Source organism: Megalops cyprinoides, chromosome 10 (genome assembly GCF_013368585.1).
Source record: "Megalops cyprinoides isolate fMegCyp1 chromosome 10, fMegCyp1.pri, whole genome shotgun sequence".
In the NCBI taxonomy this organism is placed as follows: domain Eukaryota; kingdom Metazoa; phylum Chordata; class Actinopteri; order Elopiformes; family Megalopidae; genus Megalops; species Megalops cyprinoides.
The window spans coordinates 5,942,432-5,967,534 of record NC_050592.1 but is presented as its reverse complement, the minus strand read 5'-3'; the positions used below and the strand labels follow the sequence as shown (position 1 = coordinate 5,967,534).

Sequence of the window (25,103 nt, the reverse complement as noted above, 5' to 3'; positions counted from 1 at the left end):
GGGATGATCTATATGTTTATTTTGGACTTACAGTATTTGATTTGACAGTATATAAACCAGTAATCAGAAATAGTTTAGCACACATTGATACAATGATACCAGAATGTATGTGGTCCTATTGTGATGTTTCCACTGGAACCATTTGAATGGCATTAGATATCACGGTCTGTGTGTAAGATCTTAATTAATTAATCTCTTAATCAGTGCTCAGTATTTTCACATAGAAGACTTACAAAACAAAACAAATATTATAAATGAAAAAGCTCTGTAGCTAAAAATAACCTCTAGTATCTCTTGCAGTAATAATTAACATTAAAAAGGATAAAAAAAACTGTCCGAATCAACATTTTTTCTATTTATGGATACTGTAATATCATTTTCCTGACATTGCCATCATTATTTGGCAATCTACAGTATATTTGTAATAGTTCCTTTTATGTAGCTGTACAATTAAAAACTTAAATGTTCTGAATTTTTCTTTGAAGTGTGGCAAATTGACTCGCGTGAGCAAGACTAGAGAGGGGAAACCTCCTGTTAATTACAGTACACACAACAGCGTGACACACACACTCATTCATCCGCACAGAAGAATGGGGCTTCGCTTGACATATGACCTTCCCTCAAAGTGCTGAAGTGGATGACGTGCTTATGTAACTGGCTCAAACACATATTCAATATTAATACTTACAACAGCAATCATTTCCTCCATGTAATCCTGGGTTTTTCTACAGGCTATGATTTAAAGTTTTATGCACATTAGAAAACATATTAGTAAAAAACTGTATTTTGGGGGAAGGGGGTCAGTTATTATCAAAATGTGTTTTATCTAAAAATAATGCATTTCTGTATGATGTGAGGAGGGTTACACAGATTTTCCCCAGACAAACTCCCCCCCATACTTGTGTGTTTTTATCTGAATTGTCTAATATTTATGTTTATGGGGTAGAATTCAATTCAGTGTAAATGAAATCAGATTTTTGAACAAAGCTACAGAAATTATGGGTTGGTTTTAATATTGGATATCTGATTGAAACTGTTACGGAAGCACTTAAACATTTACAATATAGCGTTTTAAAAAGCTGACACTGGTCGTTGATGCTGTGACACTTGAAGCACAGTGGGCATGCATCTTTGACACTGGCTTCAGGTCTAATTTACCCGACACAGATACACGCAACTTCACAGCCCTTGGTCACCACTGAAAACGCACCCCAACACCTTAAGCACATGTTTGGCAGAGATGACCAAAAGGTGTTATTAGCAGGTTAAAATGAATTCACATTTATCAACATCTACAAACATAGAGCGCTGACAATAATTTCTGATTCACGTTAAAAGCCTCCCGCAAATATACATAGAAATGTCTCAAAATGTGTTCGTGATGCAGGTTCAGTGCAGCGTTAGAGAAGAAAGTTAAAAGCCGAAGGCGCGATCGTCTTGCCAACGTTAGCGGCTACTGAAAAGTGTCCTTCTTTTTTCTTCCGGTGGGCACCAGTTCACAGGGACGCCGAGGTCGGCCAAGCTGCCGTGACCCCCCAGGGCCGGTCCCCTACAGCTGCGGGCGTGAGAAAGGTGTAAACAGCATTCCTGGAAACACAGGCAGCAGATTATGAAAGGCACAGAAAGGGGCGGCTCCCCTCCTTGGCGTGGGACGCGGCTCACAGTTCCGTCATTAACAGTCTCCTCATCAGCTTCTCCCGGTCCAGCTCCAGCCTCAGGGCCTCTGCACTGTAAGGGCAGGGAGGGAGGGGCACGGGCGTCAGCGACACTGCCACAACCTCAGACTTACAGTGCTGCTGTGCAACGGCCTTTACTTACAGAACCACATGAAGTCTACAAACAGCGGCTACATACATTTAATAAGCCCATATAAAATAAAAAGAGGGAATTCTGAAAAAGTGTACCTAATAATGAGGGAGCTTTTAATTATCTACTTTATGATTAATGTATTATTTTGAGTTTCTGTGATTTATGTCATGATTTCATTAGTTTATGTACTTTCAAAAGGTTCTGTCGTCCCTGTGTCGTCTGTCATCTTTAAAGCATAGGAGATGCTTTAAAGGTATCAAATTTAGGCTTTTGGTATGTGCTGTGATTCATAATACACATGCAAATATACATTTAAAAGAAAGAGAAAACAAGGATATAAACGGAATATACAGGCAAGAGTCTAAATAAAAGGCACAGGCCAAGAGCACACCAGGCGAATACGAGAAGTGGCTAAGTAAAGGGCAGGTGGCAGGTGGCAATTTAAGGTTCTGTCATCCATAGAAGACCATTTAAAGGTATCAGGCTCAAGTGCAGGCCTTTGCGAGGTGGTGTCATGAGTAATACACATAATGTACATAATGTAATGGGAGGTGTCAGTTTAAAGTAAAAGGAAAGGAAGACTAGGATATAAAAGGCATATACCAGTAAGAGTTTAAATAAAAGGCACAGGCTGAGAGCAGACCATAGTAAGTAAAGGGTCCCAGAGGTACAGGTGGTGGGTTAATAGGCCTGAAGTATAGAGCTGAAAGAGACATACGAAACTAAGGCAGAATAAGAAGCAAGTGTGAGTGAGACGAACATGCAGCTGAAGTGAGAGACATTCTGTTCTGGAGCTGCCATTCTGTATCGGAAAAAGAAGGAGAAACCTATCAGCGGATTATGAAGCTTAGGGAAAGTGAAGGGCAGAGGAGATTGTACATTTACACGTGGAAAGTATTAGAATTGAAAAGATATGAATAACAAACAGACAACTGACCGCCGGTACACTTGACTCTGAAATCTCAAAAAAAAAAAAAAAAAGAGAATAAAACTTAAATCCCCAGGATGATAAATGAACGGAAATTACACTTTAAACCTACAGAGCCAAACGGTGTGAAGACAGCCGACGGCGCGGCGTTTACCTGTCTTGATGGGTTGTTTCACAGGGCAGCAGCTGGGGTACAGGTGCCGGACAGAAAGGAGAGGGCTTGGATGGAGACAGGGCACGTTCACAGCACTGCACCTCCAGCTCCAGCAGCGGAAGATCGGCCTGCAAATACACAGCACAGCGGGCGGCACAGTCACCACCGTCATCCGGAAGGGGTCTGAACTTCTAAGTGGCCGTTACTGGATATTAACGGAGGCACAACAACTAATAAAAATCACACAGGTCGCGATGTAATGGTTCTCATTTTTACCTCTCGTTTTGCCTCACACTGCTGTTGTTTGCAACATTCAAATCTAAAATGCAACCAAGCCAGTGGTAAAATGTAAAACATTGCATCATATTTGTGCGCTACAGGACTTGTAACTGCCAAGAGACAGGTCTGAATATAAGGTGTACAACCCGAATCCAGTTTCACCAGATGGATTGAGTTAATTAGTCTGGAGACCAGCACAGTTCCATTGTTTCGGTCTTCTACAAATACAGTTTTTTCTTACCATCATGTGACTTCCTATCAGTGGCATTTTCCTAAACATGTCCGCCAGCCACACAGGATTTACCAGTTTGCAGATGACAGAAGCATTTATTGCAGTGATAACAGATAGAGGCAGCATTTGCCCTTTGTCTAATAATGTAGATGTAAACAGGCACCACCTCTGTCACAATGTCACAATATCTGAAACATCAGATATTGCATATGTTGTATAAACAGTATGCACATATATATGCACATGCATATATATATATATATAAGTGAGAGATATTAGATATCCCAATGTTTTACCTCTTAGTACATTACCTGTGGAAACCCTGCTGTGTTTTCAGATTTCATGATTATTTGTGCCTTGAGTTTATTCATGAGTTTATTCTGCCTGCTCCTTGTATGTTACTGCTTGCAGCTATATCTGTAATTGACATCAGTTGTCATGGCGCTGCCGTTATCAGGATTTTCTTTTTTGCAATCGCGAGTTGAAATGTTGGAAGGATCCAATCTCAGGGCCACCCACACGCGATCAGCCTTGGACGCTGCTGCCAATGCCACACGCTTTTCACCGCCACCAAGATACCCGTGTACCTGTGTGAGAGTCCTTCAGTATCACACACCGTTTTTTTTTTCGATGAACCAGCCAACACTGCTGCCTTTCTCTTGTATTACAAGCATTCTGCTAAATTAAGGACAGGAGGAGGAAGTAGAAACAGTCCTTGATCAGGCCTTCCCCGGGTTGGTTCGCATAGTCTTTGTGCCAATTCTGTGATAAAATGTACTGCAAAGAAACTGTTCTAAGTAAATATCAGGGTGCAGGCATAGCAGGTTTTATTTGCGCTGTTAGCCCACCAGGTGTAAATGTAGGGCAAGCACTGTGCTGTATATGTACATCTCCTCAAAAACACTTTCAGCATACAAAGCACAGTCATGGTGGCTACTCAACTACAGTGAACTAACGTAGCTATTATATGGTCATTATATGGCTGTTATGTAGCTAAATAGGGGAAGAGACCGATAATGAGAGTCGCTCAGGTCTCAGAGCATTAGTACTGATGTAAGATGGAGAGGAAAAATAAGAAGATAAAGTGAAAAAGTCAAAGTTCGGGTGATTATTGTATGGCCATATGAGATTGTATATTCAGATGAGGTTGAAGGGCACAGACATTCATGTGTGTAATACGTCCAGCCTCAGGGTTTTCATGGTTATTACTGTAGGAAACCCCATACAGGGAGTTTTAGTGCAGTATAGATATGGGCATGTTCATTTTGGAGGATGGCATACCTGTCATCCAAAATATGCAAAGAAATACATTTCTGTTGTGAGAATGTATTTTGACAGTAAAATGACTTGTATTAGACCTGAGAGGAAAGTGTAGTATGATTACAGAAATAGACAACTTACCTTTTTGTCAAATGGAAATGAAGCCAGGAAATGGTGATGGCTTGTGCTAAAAGTGGAACCCTCCCATCCAAGTCATATTTAAGTGATACAGTTCACATTGCAGGAAATCGCTACAGTCTTGGTTCAAGCCTTTTAATATATGTAATGTTATGCATTTGGCATCATAGCAGAGGTGGAAAAAACAAAACTTGTAAAGGTGCATTACAGTCTTGGAGAGGTTAAATATGTTTGCTTACAGTAGTAGTGTTTGCTGTACAGTTGTACATGCTTAATACTTAGCATGGATATGAATGCAGTTGGAATATGCAATCAGAAAGTTATAGAAAAAAACTGTTAATACTCAAGAATAAATTCAAATTATATACCAACTACAGGATGGGGAAAATGAGACTCAGAGGCAGCCAGTGATTCACAGATCCATTCGCCATATCATATTATGCAAAGCACACTATAACCCAGTCAACTGGAAGAATTACCAGAATTACCAACAGTTACAATCAGCCCAAAAAAAACATGAAAAGGGGAGAAAAGAAAGAAAGAAGAAAAAAGAAGCCACCATGTGTCTTGCAATATTGCAACATCAATACAATATTTTGGTTTGTTTAATTTAGTAATTCATTTTTCTTATATTTTGCTCCCTGTGGGTTCCTATGTTTACAAAATTAAAGCAGTTCTGGAAGTGAATGGCATACTTGGGTGGGTGAAAGAGACAGTTACAATAACTCAGGCTGCTATTAAATAGTAAATGGAACATTAAAGAAAATCTGACATAATAAATATACTTAACAGTCTGATGAACTGATCACAGCCGTTTTACCTGGGAGCCAGGATTCTCCATAATCCATGCTGCTACTCATCCTGTTGAGCCGTTTCAGAAGACCAAGCTGTCCTGAACTGATTCTGTGTATTTGGCCACAGCGCTGTGATCATCTGTTGTGTATCACCCACACCCACTAGCATTCGGAGCTAGAGACAGTTTTCCGTCTCTGTGCACGCTGCTCAAAGGGGGAAACCAATCAAAATATCTGAGCAGTCAACTGAGAACATGAGGGACGTCAAGAAGAAAAAACAAAGCCTCCGGCTTCCCCTTTTCAACCTCCTGTCTTTCTGGTGGGAAATTAAACCTGACTTGTCTGTCACAGTCGCACGGTGGAAATCTCATTGCCGAGAGAAGGCTGAGAAAAGGCAAGACAGAGGTGCTGCTGTTGCATTTTCTCCATCGCAGGTGGGGAATGAGTGAGACCCTGTAGGTGCCCAGCTCATGGTCTGCTTTAACTTCATCAGAAAAGTGATTATTGAATAGAATAGTGTCTGTATTATCGTATTATATGTCCCTTGCCCAGGGAATGATTCTTAAGTGAAAACTCATCTCATTTGTTCAATTTGTTCAATGTCTCCCGCTGGCAGTCACCAACACTTTTTTCTGCCTTAGGTAGTTTTAAGTAGGCCACTGTATCTTCAGAAAATCTTCCTTCAGCCAACCTCCAAATTCACGAAAGTTTATGGGTAAAGTTGCGGGTATCAGTGTTGTGTTAAGTGCTGGTATCAGTGAATTAGACACTATATTATTATTGAATTTAAATTGTTCAGCCCAAAAATGCATGTGCATGTCAACAACATCAATGCAAGGCCACATGCTCTCTCTATTCCCATCAATAGTGCATGACTGTTGATCTGACACATTACTGCTAGTTAGAGAGTCCCACCTAACTGCCTACATACAGTATTTTATATATCCCTATTTAAGGTCATTACTGAGAAGGGGCCCTTTGATGAACCAACCCCTTAGTGTATTCAGTGACATTTTCCTTTAAAATGGTAACGGGCATGGCCACTTGGAGATCTGGCATCAGTAACTCATTTTAAGTGCAGATACAAAAATTACTGTGCATACCATGTACCAGACGCTGAAATATGAAACAACCCTGTGTCCCTGTGTTAATTTAGTGACCAATATTATGTTGTATTATGGTCAATATACCCAAATGGATATTTTCTGATAAACCTCTGATAAGGTTTAAGCTTTTAAGCTTTCAGCTAATGGTCTAAACATAAAACTCTACTACAATATATCACATGGATTTTGTTTGACTACAATAGTTTAAATATTAGTTGAGAATTTAATCTATTCCAACTGCTACACATTTTGTATTAGGAAAGAAAGAAAGAATGCAACAGAATCCTATGCCCTTTCTGAAATTCAAATCCTCATTATATATATGGGAATATATATCAATCAGAAACAGTATTAGCTAAGCTGACAAAAACAAACAGGGAGAAATCATAAAAATGTCATCACAATGAGCTGTGAGCCAGCAAAGTGACATGTCAAAGTTTTTAATAATAAATAAAAAATGTGTTACCATCTAAAAATAAGATCAAAAACAAGAAGCACGGTAAGAAACTCAAACAAACGGTGGTGACAAAAAGAAAAATATAAAACAGCGTAAAATGAAAACAGTGTTTTTCTGATGGAGGTGCAGGAAACTGAACTGGGCAGAGGCTAAGTAGTATCGACAGTGTAGGCATTCCACACACTGCTCTTTAGGATAAAATTCCCCAAACCCCTAATGAAACAGAGAGGTAAAGGTGACTAACTGACCTCACTTCCTGCTTGTCTCCGTAAAACAGCCACATCATAAAAAGCACAGACAAAAAACATGTAAGACAGAACAAGACACCATAAAAATAGAATTAACATATTGACAACGTAAAAGAATGTACAGAAACACAATGCAAGACAGTTACAAAAAGAAGACTGATGACCATATACTCATACTACATTGTGTACATTTATGCTTCTTTGCCAGTCTTTTGTTTGCCACATGGATATGTGTATCCATTTCTGGGGGAATGAAATTATTCTATAAAAATATTATAGGGAATTATATAATTCTTCTGTCCAAGATTAAGCAGGCAATGCAGACAAGTTCATAACAGTTCAGTTTGAACCATTTCAATGGAAATTCCTTGTACAGATGTATGTATGACACACTGAAAGTAAGGAGTAAGGTATGGGCTAGAAGGGGTAGGAAATAATTACTTTTTCTAAAGGACTTTTCAGTAATTTGCGGCTGCTCTCGCCCTTCATAAGGCAATCACCTGAGGCTCTTCACAGTCTTTTTCACAGCCAGGTATTTCATCACTAGTGAACCTGATCTCTCTCAAAGGAAGTTGAGGAGGATAATGAGCTCTCCTTGTGGCCACAGCTGCTCCCATGACCATGTGAGGCATCCTTCTGGGCAAGGAGGGGTTAGAGAGCTCCTTTCCAGCTGTCCATCAGCCCCAGATTTAAGTCAACACAGTGAAGGGACTGTGCCAGTGAGTGTGGCACAAAACAAAAATACCACCCGTCCAAGGAGAGATTTTTCCATCCTTCCCAGTTGCCGGCACTTGCCAGGATTAGAGTCCACAGCGTCCACCTGTGGGTCAAGCTCACCTTTCCCAAAGGTATAGCCCCAGAATAAAGCTCTTCTTTACAGACTAGGAGTCCAAAGGGGTGATCTGTAGGCTGTCAGTTCCCAAGGAGAATTTGGGAAGACCTTTGCAAGGCCTTGTCTTGATATTCCTTTTGGGGAGTTTGGATAACTAGGCTGCTCCAATCCCCTGAGGTGAGCTTTTCAATGAGACTGAGAGTATTGATCTCTTTCCCCTGGGTGTCCTACAGTCACTCCAACTGAACAGAACATATCCTTGATTGCTTTGCAGATGATGAGCTGGCAATTGACTGAAAGTGTCTTGTAGAAGTCGTACCTCCTTATTGGAAAACTCCATTTCCCAAGAATCTTTGCATACCACAATGCTGATTTAATGTGTTAATTCACCCTTCCAAAGTTCTCCCACACTCTGTCCGGTCAATGGGAACACTTTCCACTTCCAACACCAAGTCAGTCACGTTTCCAAACAAAAAAAAAGTAAAAACACAAACATGCAAACATCATTTTCAAAATGATGACTTGAAACAAAATATAACATACAGCCATATACCTTGCTGGTGTGTAAACACACACACTGATACAAACACACACACACATACACACACACACAAACACACACACACAATAACACAAACACACACACACACACACACACACATACACACAGACAAGTCTGAATACGAGGTTAAACATTAGGGAATTGTTTCTAAGGAATGGAGAATGGAAAAGAAAGGCAGATGGCAGGATCAAACACAAAACAAATGCAAACAGCAGAATCCATGAAATGAGAGCAATTCAGCACTGAGATATTCTACAGTGTCAGATATTCTGTCAGTCACATTTTAAGAGTTATTTCTTTATGAGTTAGTTATTTACTGGCCATCTATCACTTCGTTAGCATGGCTATTTGACCTTGTCCTTTCCATTTAGTGCTTCTTATGATATTGATCACTGCAGCATGTGCACCTCTGCCAGGCCAAATTCTGCACATTTGGAAGACCATGTTCTTTATTTGTTGAATTATTTTGCATATTTATATTTTGGAGCAATCTGAGGCATAATCCGTCAAAATTGTTACTCTCAATTGCTTCAACAATGAGCAATGCATAAAAATAATTCAATAATCACACGAGGCATGCTTATATGTGCCAGATAACACTCTCCACCTGATCACGACTGGAGACGGCTGCTTGTTACATATTAACAGTAACACCACAGCAATGTCCTTATATGGAACACCTGATCACATGCAAATCAGAAACTGGAATGTTTCTTACGCAGCACTTACACAGCACACAAAATGCAACAAGTTTGCATGCGCGTTTGCAACACATTATAGTCACATTTTTTTCAGTTAAGTAGCTGTTATGCTCCTGAAATCACCATGGCACAACAGATATATCTATTTAGGTCTGTGCAACTGTAGTTAACTGAGCATATCTAAGTCTGTATTACTTCTATCTTGTAGCACAGGCATCCATTACTATGAATGTGCTTGATCACCTAGTACTGAAATATCTTAAATCTGTCACTAGATGTAAGCTGGGTTCCCTTCAACGTGCTTATCACAGAAATCATAATACTGTGTGGCTCTGGGTATCAGTTTCATATTGTAGCATCTATACTTCCCCAGCTCTTAAATTTGATTTCCTTTTTGCAGACTGCAGCTCAGCCTTCAACATGATCATAACCCAGAAGCCATATGTCAGGCAGAAATGGTCTGACATAAACAACTTAATGCATCTTCGAATTCTGCAGGCTCTGCTGAGCAGAACTCAAGCTGTTAAAATGAACAGCATGCTGACTGAGCTCACAGGGTACCCCAGAGATGTGTCCTTTCGCCACCAGGACGCTCTTTGGTTACAAATGATTGTTTTGCTTGAGTCTACTTAAATTTGCAGACAACATAACTGCAGTAGTTACACTCATTTTCAAATGCCAGCCAAAAGGGTTATCTAGACAAAGCTGAAAGCATAGCGACATTGTACGTAAGCGACAACCTGGAACTCGAGGATAAAAAAAAAAAAAAAACAAAACAAAACACCAGAAACATTGATTGACTTCAGAAGCATTGTAAAACTGCTACGCGTGAATAGCTAGAACACAAATAGGAAAAACAACTTCTCTGTTTCTTGGTACAGGCATTACAAACACAGCTAAGTGAGACGTCTATAGTCAACAAAATGCCAGCTGACACGGTTCCTTCCTGCGGTAGATTTCTGCGGAGCAGTCGTTTAGAGCATGCTTACATTCACCATAACCGTGTGGTGCAGAAATGCTACCCAGCAGGACAAAACTGTTTGGAGAAAATACTCCACACCATTGCCAAACTAATCCGCATCGAGCTTCCATCAGTCTCAGCTCCGTATGATAGCGCAACCTAAGCTGGTGTGAGACAAATCCAGTCCTGGGGGCAGACAGTGTTTGCTGGTCTTTGTTCCAACGCTACTAATTAATTAGATTTGACTGAGCTGTTGACTCTGTACCGATCTGGATACCCCTTAGGTTTTTCAGTTGGCAGGCCTCTGTGAAGGTATTGGGTGTAAATATAAGGACAAAAAAACATTTTGATTATATTGTTTCTTTAGCATAATTTTTGCGCATATCTGGATCTTAATGTCAGTAGTCAAGTTAATGTCAAGTTGTCTCAAATTAATTGGTCATTCAATTATTGACCCCAAAACAGATAGTTAACCAAATTCATGTTCATCAATTAAGTTGTATGTTAATTATGATTATTCATTTGTTTAAGGGGCAAAATGACCATAAATCAGTTACTTGAATATTCACTGAGGCAATTGCGGGTTAAGTACCCTGCCCAAGGGTAAAACAACAGTGTCCTAGCGGGGCGTCCTGCTCCTTACCACAACGCCACACTGCTGCCCCAACCACAACCACACCAAAAACACAATACATTTTTAGAACGGACTAAGAGCACATACCCACCAAGTGATGCCAAACCTCAGCATTCAATTCACAGCACAGTTAATCCTGAATCCTAAACCAGCAGGCATACTCTGCACCAAAGGCCAGCACTGGGAAAAAACACCACCCTAAGCAGCATGGCTACGAAAATGAGAGCAAACACAATCAAACCCCAGCAAAAGCAGTCCACCCAGCTTCATCCCCACAAGAAGTATTTCAGGCAAGTTAATACCAAAAAAAAAAAAATAAATAGTTTTAAGAATGGTACTCCCTGTAGTAATGCAGTTTTGTGGTGGCTGATTTAACACTGCAAGTCAAGTAAGATGACTCGTTTATGTGTGCATATATTTGCTAACAATATGATGGTATGAATAAACTGGACTCACAAGAAATTCCAATGTTACACGAATATATGCAATATGCCATGCTCTGCTTCTGATTGCTTAATGTCAGTACATAGCAGTTGTTTGATGGACTGTTTAAAGCTGGACTGCAAACACATGTAACTGTATTCGATTAGCTGAAAGTAGTGAGTGGATAAGTGTATTTACTGTTAAAGATTAAAAAAAAAAATTCATGACATTCATTGACTACCGATGATAAAGATATGTCTCTACCTGCCTTGTCATGGGTTACTTTGCCTTTAGGGCGGCTAAGCAAGGACATATTTTGTGTTACAGGGTGAAAAAGGAGCACTTTCATGATATTAGCAAGTCAATGCAGAAACAGTCCATACTGTTGATGCAGAAACAGTCCATACTCTTATGGCAAGAGCACTATTCACTGAATGCTTTACATTCAAGTATGTATTGCTATGTATATTCCAATGGGTAGCTAAAAGCAGTTATGTTACCCATTGGTCTTTATCTGAAACTCACCTACGTCCTCATGCTTCCTTACAGTTAGCCATGCAGAAACAACGACAACAGTTCATTAATACGCCGTTTTCTACACAAGCACGTCTTATTGCTGTCCCAGGAGGAAGAAACAGATTTCTTCCCAGGAATTTGGAGACTGACAAGAAGTGAATTGTATATTTATTTAATTACTAATTCCTTGTGTGCTTGTTGTTTTGGGGGTGTAGGTTGTCAGCTGTTGTGTATGTATATACATACATATGTATGTGTATATACGTATGTATATGTATTTGTATATGTATATGTACATGTACTGTACATACATATACATACTACATATCTATGTTATATATATATACTCTATATATATAGCATAGATGATAGGTAGATATGTACACATATACATATAGATATATAGGTATAGATACACAGTTCTAGATAGATATCATCTGCTGAGTGATGTTTTGGGTCTCATGTTGACTACACAGGGATATGTAGAAGCAGGTAAATATAGGATAAGGGAGGGGAGGCCAACAAGAACACTGATCACCAGCTATATTTACTCCATACTGTTTAACTTTACTTGGCACGAAGTGCCTTATCTAGAGGGTTAAGCAGACAGTATTACGTCGGGTTTAGAAACAGGCCGGATAAAGGGATTACCTTTGGATAGATGGGTGGCTGTATCTGGTTGTCCAAGGAGCTCTCCGAGGCTGTCTTTCCTGTGCTGCTCTGGGAGGATATAGCTGCTAGGGCTGCTGGGAGGTCATCTTCGTCACTATGGTTACTGCAAACAAAAAAAAAAAAAAACACAGTGAGGCAAGCCTGGAGGTAGAATAACTAGACTGCACTCTATATGAGGGTTCCTGTACTTTTACATGTTCTTTGAATTGTTTTAGGTTTCACAGAAGAGCAGCTGCCTCAGGAAGGCTGCAGGGTTGAAATGGTGTTTACCGACTGCCTGAGGAAGGCCGTAAGGATGAATTGCGTTGCTTTGGTTTATTGCGAATAAAAAGTTTGCTTGGTAAACACCTCAGCCTTCAGGAACCCGTCAAGTAGCTGCTTTTGCGACCAGCGGTCCACAGCGATGAAACAAACTGGCTTTATCCGGCTGGGGAGAACGGCTGTTAGGTCGATTAGCTAGGCAGGGTGTGCTTGTCTCACTATTCTAAGGTACCCCGTGACTTGTCAGGTTTCTGCTAGTTACTCCAATGAGTGTCCGCTGTCGTACACCGTATGACTGTAACTGCAAAAAATAGCCACTGGATCCATGTGATCATATCAGAGGATCAGAATGCATTTGTCTCATCTAAAGACTCCCTGTATGAATGCACAGGCTGAGTATACAACTGCCAATTCCCAAAAATAAGGTTGCATATAGGGGCTAAAAGCAAGTTTTTGGCAGCTTGTGTAAAAGATATGTTATGCCATAATGTGACCTACCAGTCACATTAGTTGGTTTCCATATTCAATCCGCAATACATTTAAAGTGTTAAGAGAAGACCTAGGCTGTTCACTGAATTGAAATGTAGTACATATACAGTACATAATTAATACAATCACATATTGGCATGGACCAATCAATTACAGCCCTCAGGAGTTATGAATATTTTATATCTTCATTTTCTCTCTACCTGTCATACAGGTATTTATTATTTATTGTTGCTTTATTGTGTTATGTATATTCCCTGCTTTTCTAATTCCACCTGCTTTCCTTGTTGTCACTTGTAGCTTTTATTATTTATTTTCATTAATCCAACAATGAATGTGACATTGCTTTAATTAACATAGTGTTTTAATTAACATAACATAACATATTGTTAACCTCTGGCTGAGATCTGTAAGTATATGACATATTTGGACAAGGTAATGCTGCAAAGTTGTGGAAAAAATGGAACAGAAGGCTCTTCTACTGTAGCTCTTCTGGGCATTTGGTTGTCAGTACACAAACTCTAAATAAATAAAATTCACAGCTTGTTAACTATAACTGAATGCAATTTCAAAATCAAAGAGAAAGGGGGGAAAAAAAACAACTCACAAACTGAACTGTCTGACGAGCCTCTTTTTGCGGTCTGGTCTGACAGATGGCCTCTCTGTAGTCATACTGGACGAAACTGAATCCTGGGACGATGTTGGAAACCTGGGAAAACATGTGAAAAACAGGCACATTCACCACTTGCTGTAAAGTTACTAATGCCTGAGCACATGAAGAGGTTCTGTTTCCACACCTCTTAATGAATGGGCTGTTGAGAACTACATCTTAATCTTTGTTTTCCTTAAAAGATTCAAATCTATGGTTTCACACACTTTTCTGCTTGTTTCTGCTTGCTAGCTTTTACCTTGTCTGGACAACTATTGAAACTTGGTCATGCAGCGCTTCTAATATGGTTGACTCCTTATAGGGCTTTTTGCTTGAGTTGCACTCTGCCTCACTTCTAAGACGCTTTGGATAAAAGCGGCTGCCAAATGAATAAATGTAAATGTAAATGTAAATGAGAGCATTTTTGCCTCTGGTAATTGCAGCGGACAGGGTGACAGGAAAGGAATTTTGCCTTCAAAAGTCAGTCTCATAATACAATCACATAGTGATGCTTTGTGTGTATAGTAACTGAATATGAGTTCATTAAATCCTTTGAATCAGTGCTAAATCTCTCCCTTTCTTTTGCAATAAATGGCGAACTTTGATGAATGTTGCTAATATTCTAGTGGCCTCCCAAGTGAAAATGTGTGTAATGCATATTCAAAATGTTTGGGAGTAAAAAGAAAGAATTCTGTGTCACATGATAACACTGTATGCAAGGTCTGATGATAATGCCAGTGTTACAAGGAACGTGAAGGTTAGGTAACTGGTAGCTTATATATTGATCAAAAGAAAGACTGCCAAACAGACCGTGATGTCTGTGGTTAAAAAAATGTGCCAAATTTATCAGCGTTGACCAATGCTGTCAAGGGTTGCTCATGCCCAGAAAATAGGACACCCAAGCACTGAGATTCAACAGACATTCTGGGGCATAGCCTCCAAACCAAATGTCATAGCAGCTTTGCTTATGTTCTGCTTGTATAGCCTACATCAATGATATCAGTGTTCCACCATGTAGTATGCACATTGCCTCAGATGTGCGGGCAGCCAGATTGACCATGGTCTGTGAACTGGTATGCCACAATGCATTCTATGCACATCTACAGACTATGACTAATAATAGTGACAAACCTCAGCTAAATCTGTCAGTGTGGTCTTGAGATGTTTGTGTCAGTGTGACAGAAATAGAAGAAAAACGGACAAATGTTCAAAGGGTTGGCAGACATTACAGGGCAGGGTTCCCAAGATTTTTTTTTCTCACCCAGCCTTTAGGACAGAGCTGTCAGCTTCAATGTCCAGTACAGCGTGGAGACTTGTACAGTGTAAAATCATGGCGTAATTAATGTTTTAATTTCATTACTGGAAAAGATATCAGATGACCTGAGAATTCTCCTTTCACACAATGCGAGGTTACAGGTTACAATACCTACAACAGAGCTTAAGCACAATCAACATTTCCTATTCCTATTTCTATTCAATATGGCTCTATCCATGCAATTTTATTTTTTGTCCTCTAGGTGTCCCTCTTCAGTTGCTGCAGCAGATCTGGGAATGGGGATGTTCTGTTTAAGTCAGTACAGATTGTATTATTTATAAAATTAAATAATAAATAAAAACTTCAAAACAGGTGGCAAATGATGAAGCTATTGAGGGAAAGCCAATGAAGAATGCTGTGCGTTTTTAAGGCAAGTGGAACACTTTTTTTTTTCAGGGATGTGCACGCGAAACCTAGCTAGGTGCCTGATCTGTGCACACAAATTGTCTAATCCAAAACAATACAATACACAGACACGCTGTGAGGCTAATCGCGGTGGTAAATATAAGCAGAATTCATGCACCAAAAGGGAAACAAAGGCCTCAGTTGCTGGATGACAAGCAGCTCCAAGATGCTGCACTCTGGGCAGATCTTGCTCAGCACCTGAACTGACATAACAGGGTGGCGGCAGAACACCATGACAGCTTTCATGCTTCTGAGCTGAAAAACTCATTTGTGACGGAAAATCAGCTTTCTGATCACAATTTGGTGCGTTTTCTCACACTGCAATCTGCAGGTGGCCCATTTTGGGTTTCCTTTCATTTACGAGGAGCAGTTCACAAGGAAAAGCACGAGGACCAAACAGATGGACCCTAAGAATTATGAGACCTCTGTCTTGTCAAAAGGAAACTTCATACGGCTCTTTCAGTGTATCAGATATGAGGGCCTGCTAGTCAGAATCAGTGATTGCTTTGATGAGTTTTGGCCCTAATATACAAGATTTACAGGTAATACAGAATACAAGACAGCGTGTCAGGAAGAGAATTTGAGGCTTACGCAACAACAATTTACGACAAATGTATTTAAGAGACAAATGTATTTAAGGGCGCATTTAAAGCGCAAATTCTCAATTAACAATGTGACTGAGCCAGTGCAGAATGCTGAAGTTTCAAAATTCAGATCGGTGATGTCAGCAATATTGATTTGGAAGAGGAGAGGAAAAACAGCTAGAACAATAGGTTTCCTCCACCCTTGATCGTAAGCCTAAATAGTTTAAAAGCCAGAGATGTGCAGTAGCCTGCAACCCTGCAGTATATTCATTAGAAACTCTGTCTGCACCTAGCTGTGAGTGACACATATGCATTTGATGAATTAGGTGTACATCACACAGCATATGTTTTGATGAATGTATTTATGCATTAAGAAAAATTTAGATTGGTCATTTTGACTGTTAAAATGTCTGCTGCTATTTGAGAGTAAATCAGTTTAATAGTTTAATTTTGTTTAAATTAAATTAGCTTAGACAAACCTTTTCCTTTTTAATATGTTTACCTAGAGAAATAAATAATTTCTTATTCCCCTCTTTTACTGTGGCCAATGCATTAACTGCAAAAACAACTAGTGAGAGGTAAGCTACATAAAGCTGCAATTAGCAATAAAGTACATAACGAGGAATGGGGACGCATTGCTTGAGAAAACGCAATAAATGCAATATGATAGAAGCACCCCTCCATGACAAAACACATTTTGTTAATAAAAAAACTGTTATAAAATTTCTTTGGCTGCTGTTCAGCAGGACATCCTTGCAGATTCTTCATAGTGTGGCTGACATAACAGTTGCAACCACTGTTTTCAGGGATGCCTGAATACACACGCTGCCTGGGTATGCTGATGTGTTTCTGGTTCAATCGCTTGCTAGCTAATAAGCATTTGCAAATGAACCCCAAGGAAACTGTTAAGCTGGATGTACCACACACGCACCGAGTCAGTGGCTCTAGAACGATTTGTAAATGCTTAGCACATCATACCACAGATTTCCCCTTGCCCCCCCCCCTCTCACCACCCCCCACCCCCACCCCGAACTGCCCAAGGTGCCTTTTAAACTTTATTAGTGCTAACCAAACTATAATCATTTCAAAACCTTGTTCTTTATTGCGGCAGACCAGCATGGGCTGCAGTTGTGTTAATATTACTGAGTCCTACAGTGCTGAGTGCAGTGTAAATCTCATTCGATTGTTTTTTTTTTCCCACTGGGAATTTTTGGATATTGCTTTTGAAAATTGCGCCAGTCTGACTGTCCTATGGGTCTGGTCTGTAGACTTGGAAGACCATAGCTCAGTTAATTTCCCCACCCTTTGGCCATTAGCCACATCAACAGCCCCCCCTTTGTTTAATCTTTACATACCTTGCCAAGTGAGTTGCTGGATTCCAATCTTTTTAAAGATGTAATGATTTGTTTTACAAAAGAAAGTGAATTTATGCCAACTGTCTGTGCATTGATTGGGGGGGGGGGGGGGGGGGGGGGGTTATGTACTCAATTTCCTTTCAAACGGAGTGCATGTACCCTGAGAAGGTAATCTCTGTCTACTCCAAAATGGGATACAAGATGCAAGAAGTGGGGTGAGCAGGAGAGGTCCATCTAGATCCAAGGACCCCAAACTTGAACCGAATTGGTATGTCAGGTTTATTCAGATAGAGTATCTATAGATACTTTCCTATTTCAGGAAAGGTCATTCTGGGTTAGGTTTAATTATCTGGCCTGATAATTAATTATCTGGCCTGCTAATATCTTTGTCTTGACCTCAGTGGTTTCCCATGATATCATGTTTGAAAAAAATAATTTCAAAGACAGAGACATGCTTTTGACAGTGAGTGTAACATCAATCATTTATAATGTCTGATTATACTTTTTTACAGATTGTGCTGCTCCAAGCTCCACTTGAAACCAATCACCTGCTGTTACTTTGTAACAGTCAGTGGTAATCTATTTGTATTGCTTTAAAGATTTCAGGAAATATTTACATAAATCATCTAACAAACCTTGCACATGTTAGCTGAGAAGAGTACAGTATGACATTAAATATAAAGAACAAAAAAGGACAATAGATTGATATACATACATACACAGGTACACAGTTAATTGTAGAAACTTTTACATGTTGTCACATTGTAAACCACAAGGAAACAGTTTACGGAAATATTTTTGCTCCATGCAATTTCACAGTAGATTTGATTTAATTAAAGGGAGATAAAGAGTGAACCAAAGCAACCTGTGCTAACTGAATAATTAAAATCCATTTCAATGCGTGATCACCAAGACTGATCAAAGTGTTTGATGTGTTGTAGAAATATTAACACTGATACTTCCCCAAGGAACCATAAAGGCTAACGCTGCCTGATTGTTCATATCATGTGCTCATCAAAGGCCCGCTTAGGCCGTCAGTCCAAACATCACTTCAGGTGTGGACACTGCCTGAATGGTTACCAAGATAGATGTGCATACACTGCATATTAGCCAATAACATTGTGAACATGTGCTGAGTTCATACAGATCGACCCCTACAAAATGATGTGTGTGTGGTATACTGACCTTCCATTGTGTTCCTGGCTGGAGGAAGAGTTTCTACAGTCCAGACCCCCTTCTTTCATCACCTGTGGGGAGTAGAGAGAGAGGGAAGGGGGAAGGGGGAGTGATCAAGGGTTTACAGGAGATGATACAGGGTTTCTACTCCAATAGGAGACCTAGTAAATATCCTGTTCTTTGTAGGATAAGATTAAAAAAAGATCAAGCAATGTGATACAAGACTCACAGGAGCACTGAACTACAGCATTATTTCATTTGGTATCAGGTCATTTGTAGCGTAATTAGCTCAGAGGTCTCCACAGGAAATGCAATTATGCAGTTACATATTTAATCCGATCAGAGGATTCGATTTATCCAGTTATTGTGAAAATGAGTATAATTAGATGCATTTAGATGAAATCGCAGTGGATATAACTAATCCAAAGATGAATCCACTAATTCCGCAGAGCAAATAACGCAACCAGAGTAAAAAGGCCTTAAAGTAACATCTTCAGTAATAAAAAAAAACCTTGGCAAAGCACCTAATTCATGGCCCTGATCACGCCCTCCAGCGTGGTCCATAGTGCTGATCAATATCACCACCCAAACAACTGGCCCAGACCCTACACCTCCAACTCTGACCAGATGCCTGGTTCAAATCCCTGATCACTGGTTCCAATGAGAAAACTGTTCCATTGCTTTGATCGCCAACTCTAACCAGAAATTCAGTCCATAAGCCTGATCAGCAACCATACACCTGGCTGAAAGCTGATTGAACCAGGTTCATATCTTACCAACCCCTATTTCACACCCTTCATTTCCTGTTTCATAGCCTTGATGATAGAAGGATGATCTGTGAGGGCAATTAAAGTTCACATAAAAAGAAAGAATTTAAACCTCGCTGATGTGGAAGTGCTTTGCTATTCGAAATGGCTTAAAGGGAAAAATGTAGTTTTTGTCAAGAGATATGTGTCTATCTTTCAATAAAATAATTGATATTGGCTGCGTACAAAGAGAGTCATGAAAGGAGAATATCTGGGGAAACTTTGTTTTATGAAGATGACTCATAAATAATTAAAAATGAACATTGGTGGGAGTTCATAATGCTAAAGTTCTCACTACATAATAATGGCAATGGAGGAGACACAGACAGTATTTGTACTGTACCAGTTAATTGAAAATATTATTTTATTATTGTATAATGAACTTAGCCAGAGGACATGGCAATGCATCTGGACATACTGTTTCAATCAAGCAATTTCAATGAAAGAAAAGTGACAGTTTAAAAATCATTCTACCAAGAGTCTCCCTGGCAGGACATCAAATTAGAGATGAATTGGCATAATTTTGCCAGCTCTCGGAAGCCGTAATGGCTGTCCATTCTGCTGTGGCAGATCAAGCTGGAGTTCACCTAGTTGCCTTTGTGGTTTAAAACCAAGAATCTAGGATGTTTCTGAGAACTGTGGATGTTTACACAAAAAAATAAAAAAATGATAGGACAGCGAGTTGCTCAGTTGGCAAGGTGCTCTGGCATGAGTCATATTTCAACTTTTCAATGATGGTTTATGAAAATGGTGGCCCATGTTTGAAACTCAGCCATGTCCCATTCATTACTAATTTGAAAACTGTGCCGTCTTCAACAATCAGTAATGATCACAGGCTCCATCTCCAGCACAAACACACAGGAGGGCTTGTGCGAGAGCAAGAACACAGGAGGGCTACATCAAAACGGGTCTTCCTCTCAAAGAGCCGTTAATCTGTTAGTCTTTTACAGCAGGCCTGATGAAGGCCGCAAGCAACACCTGGGCTGATAAGCGACCGGCTTCAGCCATTCAGGTGCCCCTGCCGTCCGATGCTCTGAGAGCCTCCTGGGCATTGGGACATCACAGCTAAAGAGGAGCAGGAGCTGGCATCACTGGGTGCTTTAACGCTTTGGCATATGTTACATTATCTTGTTTTTCATAGATGAAATGGCAGTGTGGTGTTGTGGTAAGGAGCAGGGTTTGTAACGGAAAGGCACTGCTGTTGCACCCTTAGGCAAGGTACTTAACCCACAATTACCTCATATCAAGCTGTATGAATGCATAAAACCTATGTAATCTATGTAAGTTGCTCTGGATAAGAGTGTGTGCTAAATGACAACAATGTCGTTACATGATCACGTGTGCAAGTTCAGTTGTTGACTATTAGTACTTAGCACTGAGTAATGAGGAGTGCAGAAAAGTAGAAGACGCATGCACAGATCAGGGACACAGCTAAAGGACAGAAAAATCTTATGGTTTAATGCCTACATTCACCCCTTTAATTAGAGGCTAATTAAAATTAACTTTTTTCTACTTGGAACCAATTCCCTCCCTTTTTAAAGTTTTGCCTGCCCTTCCACTGTATTTTCATAATGTGAATCTCCTGGAGTGCTTTCTGTTACCAGAGCTATTAGAACTAATATTTTACATTCGAATGGCAAGATTTTGGTTCAAAATCAAAAAAAAGCATTAAATTTCCTGTGTTATTTTATGCACGGAGGTCTACACTGGCTGATGTGTCAGGTGAGTTAACAAATGCAGTTTGAAGGTCATGGCAGCACATCTCTATGGGATTTTGAACTGGGTCCTAGTACAGGTGAATGATGGTACTTCAGGCTGTCCATTGTTTCAGAGTTGCTTCAGGACACTTTTCTATTTCTCATTCACTTTCCTCTTGCTCCCTGGTGGTCCCTGCCAACTTTAGGACAGCAAAGCCTTTTAAACCTTTCATCTTCTACCTGACATACCTCTAAACATTACCTCCTGCTCTCTAAATACCCTTCATTTATGCTACGCATTTTTAATACAAGATTCTCTAACAACATATTACTGACACTGCATATTAGCTTTGTTTTGTGGTATGTGAGCCATTTTTCATGCCATTAATTTTCGATTTATTTATTTTACATTTCAACATGTATTGCACACTAATTCGGATGCATTATAAATGGTCATTGTTCTTACCACTCCCCAAGTCTAGTGACAATGGATGTGCATAGGGTGGAACAGGTGTACATTACATTACAGGCAGCACATTACAATTACACATCACAGAATCTGCATCTCACAGCACACAGATTTTTATTCATCAGAATGAATCAGTGCTCTACTGAATTACTCAGCAGTGATGCCCTCCCTGCTTACTGGCACACAACAGACTGCACTCCCAAATCCATTTGTCTGATGGAAGAAATGGAAAATGCATAACCCGTGAGAGGACAGCTGAGTCTTGGACAGTCTACTGTCTGTTTTACCCTGGCCCTCCAACCTGGCACTTAGGCAACAACCAGAAATGTCCTTGATGGAACTCATTGAAGAAAATAGCTGGTCCACAATAACACCTAAAAGACGCACTCTTGATGAAACCACTCTTAAAACCTCGTGGCACAAACACAGACTTCAGCAGGACAAGGGCGGCTTCGGATAGGCTGGCTGCTCTTATGGCTCTCAATAATCTGGGCCCTGACGATACTCTGCACTCCCGGCAACTTTGAGATTAGTGCGACGAAAAAAATATGGAGAAGCACTTTTGAGTAAAAGCCCTCTCTACATTAAGCCCACCCAAATAAGCCCTCCTCCAGATCAAAGTAAGTTAGACACTCAAAAGCGCATAGCATAGGAGCATAGGAGGTCAAATGGTGGCAAAGCACTAAAGCTGGTGAGTCATTCTCAGACAGAGAGAGAACATGAAAAGAATCATGTAGTGTAATTTCTTGATGGCATTACGAGCATCTGTGGTGGAAAATAGTGAAAATTACCCATTTGCCACCATCCACCATCTAAATTCCACGCTGGGGCACAGAGGTTATGGAAGGATATTAGACTCAGTAGTTCAAAATAAAGTGAAGTTAAAGGGCAACTTCACTGCAAATCGTAAATCGTAAATGTACCTTCCTCCACAACTTTATAGGCTGATAAAGTCAATACTGACACCGAGTGTAATAGTGTAATATCTATACTGACAAGCTCTTCATTTGTTGTAATGATTAAGAACCTGAGCTAATTTGAATCTTTATGTTGTTCCCTAGCCTGCTTTGGGCTCTCTATCTATCTCCCCTACAAACCCCACAATTCATTTCTCCATCCCTATCTCTGCAAACTGCACTCAAACTGTTACTCAACTGTTTCTGATTGCTTAAATGCAGAAAGACAGACTCTAAATGCTCATTTAAGTTGTATACCGATATATACAGTCTCTTTGTTTTGTACAGTGACGTGTGTATAACAGTGTTAAATTTGAGTTCATATCCGTTGTGTTAGTGGGCTAGGCTGGTAACACGGATGTGATGCAACAAGCTTTGTGAAAAATTCTAGGGGGTGTAGGCAATGAGGAAAAAGGTCAGAATGATCACACACAGTTTTGATGAAGATTTTAAGAAATGTCAATATTTAATTGAAAAGCAATTGGCTTAAAAAATCTCTGGACAGCCACCTGTACGTGCTTTGTAGGCTCATATAGAGAGTGGGAATAATAAGACATCAGCTGGAGGTTCAGAAATCAGGTGTCATCATTCGTGCCTTGCAGTGAGGGAATGTCTTGATGTCAGAACATCAAAAATTAATGGAAGCCAAAGAAGATCCTTGCTTTTTACATTGTGTTCCCTATAAACTGTGAGGTAAGGCACTGCTCGGAGATATTCTGTTATGTAACCCTGTGACGTTCACCCAAATGAGTTACAAAAATCATAGGGGTATTATAAATTACCTTGACTCACTATTTTAGTTACAAAAGTCATGCCAAATGAGAGCCATAAGCCATTAATATACCCACCTCCCTTGTGACGTTGTTCCCATGACTGATGAGTGATTCACCTTCACTTAAGACTTCAGTTCACTAATTGACTTTGAGGCAACAAATTTGGCATGGTTCATGTGGAAAATGACTTGGAATCGTTCTGACGGTTAGCAGAAGCAGAAGACAAACCTCAGGTCTGCCTTTGCCACAGGAGGGTTACTTCATTCCACAAGTCCTCAGGTGGTCTTTTGGAAAATGTATACATTACGTTACATTACATGAATGCAACGTAATGAATGTACAGTACCAGACAAACCTACTCATTCACACTCAGTTCATACATTGATAAATATAAATAGTGATGCTGATGCCCAAGAAACAAATTTCAAGCATTTAAGCATAAGTCTTTAGATTGAAATGTCTCTGAATGCATGTTTCTCATTATCTTAATCAGGTGTGTCCAAACCTTTAACTGGTACTGTAAACAAGTGTAATGTAATGTATACAGATTGTTACGTGTATTTGTCCTGTTCTTCCAGGCATGGCATTTTGAAAGGATATTCCTACTTCCCAGTACAAGGTGAATTGTGTTTAAATCCATTTCAACCATAGCAGGCTTCTCAGATTCCACCCGCTGAGGACAGTCTAAAGATGTTGCCCAAGCAGTGCTGCCCGTTGGCACCAGGTTCCCTAACACACCCTCCGTAAGCACCCACTGATCTCGGCCGTACTCACCCTGTACGCAGCGTCCATCTGGGCCTTGAGGATGTTACACTTGAGGTGGTCAGGGAGGCCAACGGGAGACACTGGGGAATGGAGGCTCTTCTCAGACAGCTGCTTCTCCTCCGCCTGCCCAGAGGGAGAGAGGTTTGTGCTGACACCTTCATCCCAATTTTACTCGTGCTCTACCCTGCCACCTCCAACACCCTCTCCACCCACATTTAGCGGGACGCTTATACTCAAAGAATGCTCGCTGGTCAGGAATTGAATCATGAATCAAAATTTAATCACAGGCTTGAGCCCTAATTTTTCCTGGGTGTTCTGTGACTTTGTATTTGAAAACACAATGTATGTCAAGCTATATGAAATTAACAGTTAATATTGACCTACAGCCTAAGACAGTGATGATTGTGTACTCCTGTCTGCAAATGCACTGGATTAGGAAAAAGACTGCAATACTGTAAGAGAAACCCTCTCCTATATCAAGCCTCAGCTGGAAAATAACACCCCTGGAAAAGACCCATCACTTGTGTCCTGACTTCAGTTACTCCTGCTGATCTTAGCTGTCATAGGCCTAGCACCACTGTTATAATGAGGCACTGTCTCCCTGTACAGATGGGCTCCAGAGCTTGATTATATTCTGATGCTTTGGTTTTGTCTTGTGCTGCTGTTTAAACTGCCTGTTACTAAAACCACTGGTATCCTC

General features: G+C 40.2%; 1 protein-coding gene across 1 annotated transcript in view; it reads right to left on the bottom strand.

Moving 5' to 3' along the window:
• Positions 1–450: 450 nt before the first annotated feature.
• epb41l4b (erythrocyte membrane protein band 4.1 like 4B) overlaps positions 451–25,103 on the bottom strand; it is a 90,426-nt gene continuing 65,773 nt past the window's right edge. Inside the window, exons 18-23 of the mRNA XM_036538449.1 lie at positions 24,413–24,526; positions 18,947–19,008; positions 14,061–14,162; positions 12,686–12,809; positions 2,892–3,019; positions 451–1,728 (exon numbers count right to left, since the gene is read on the bottom strand). Coding sequence (XP_036394342.1) covers positions 1,659–1,728; positions 2,892–3,019; positions 12,686–12,809; positions 14,061–14,162; positions 18,947–19,008; positions 24,413–24,526 — 600 coding nt within the window. The 3' untranslated portion in view covers positions 451–1,658. The remainder of the gene's footprint in view (positions 1,729–2,891; positions 3,020–12,685; positions 12,810–14,060; positions 14,163–18,946; positions 19,009–24,412; positions 24,527–25,103) is intronic.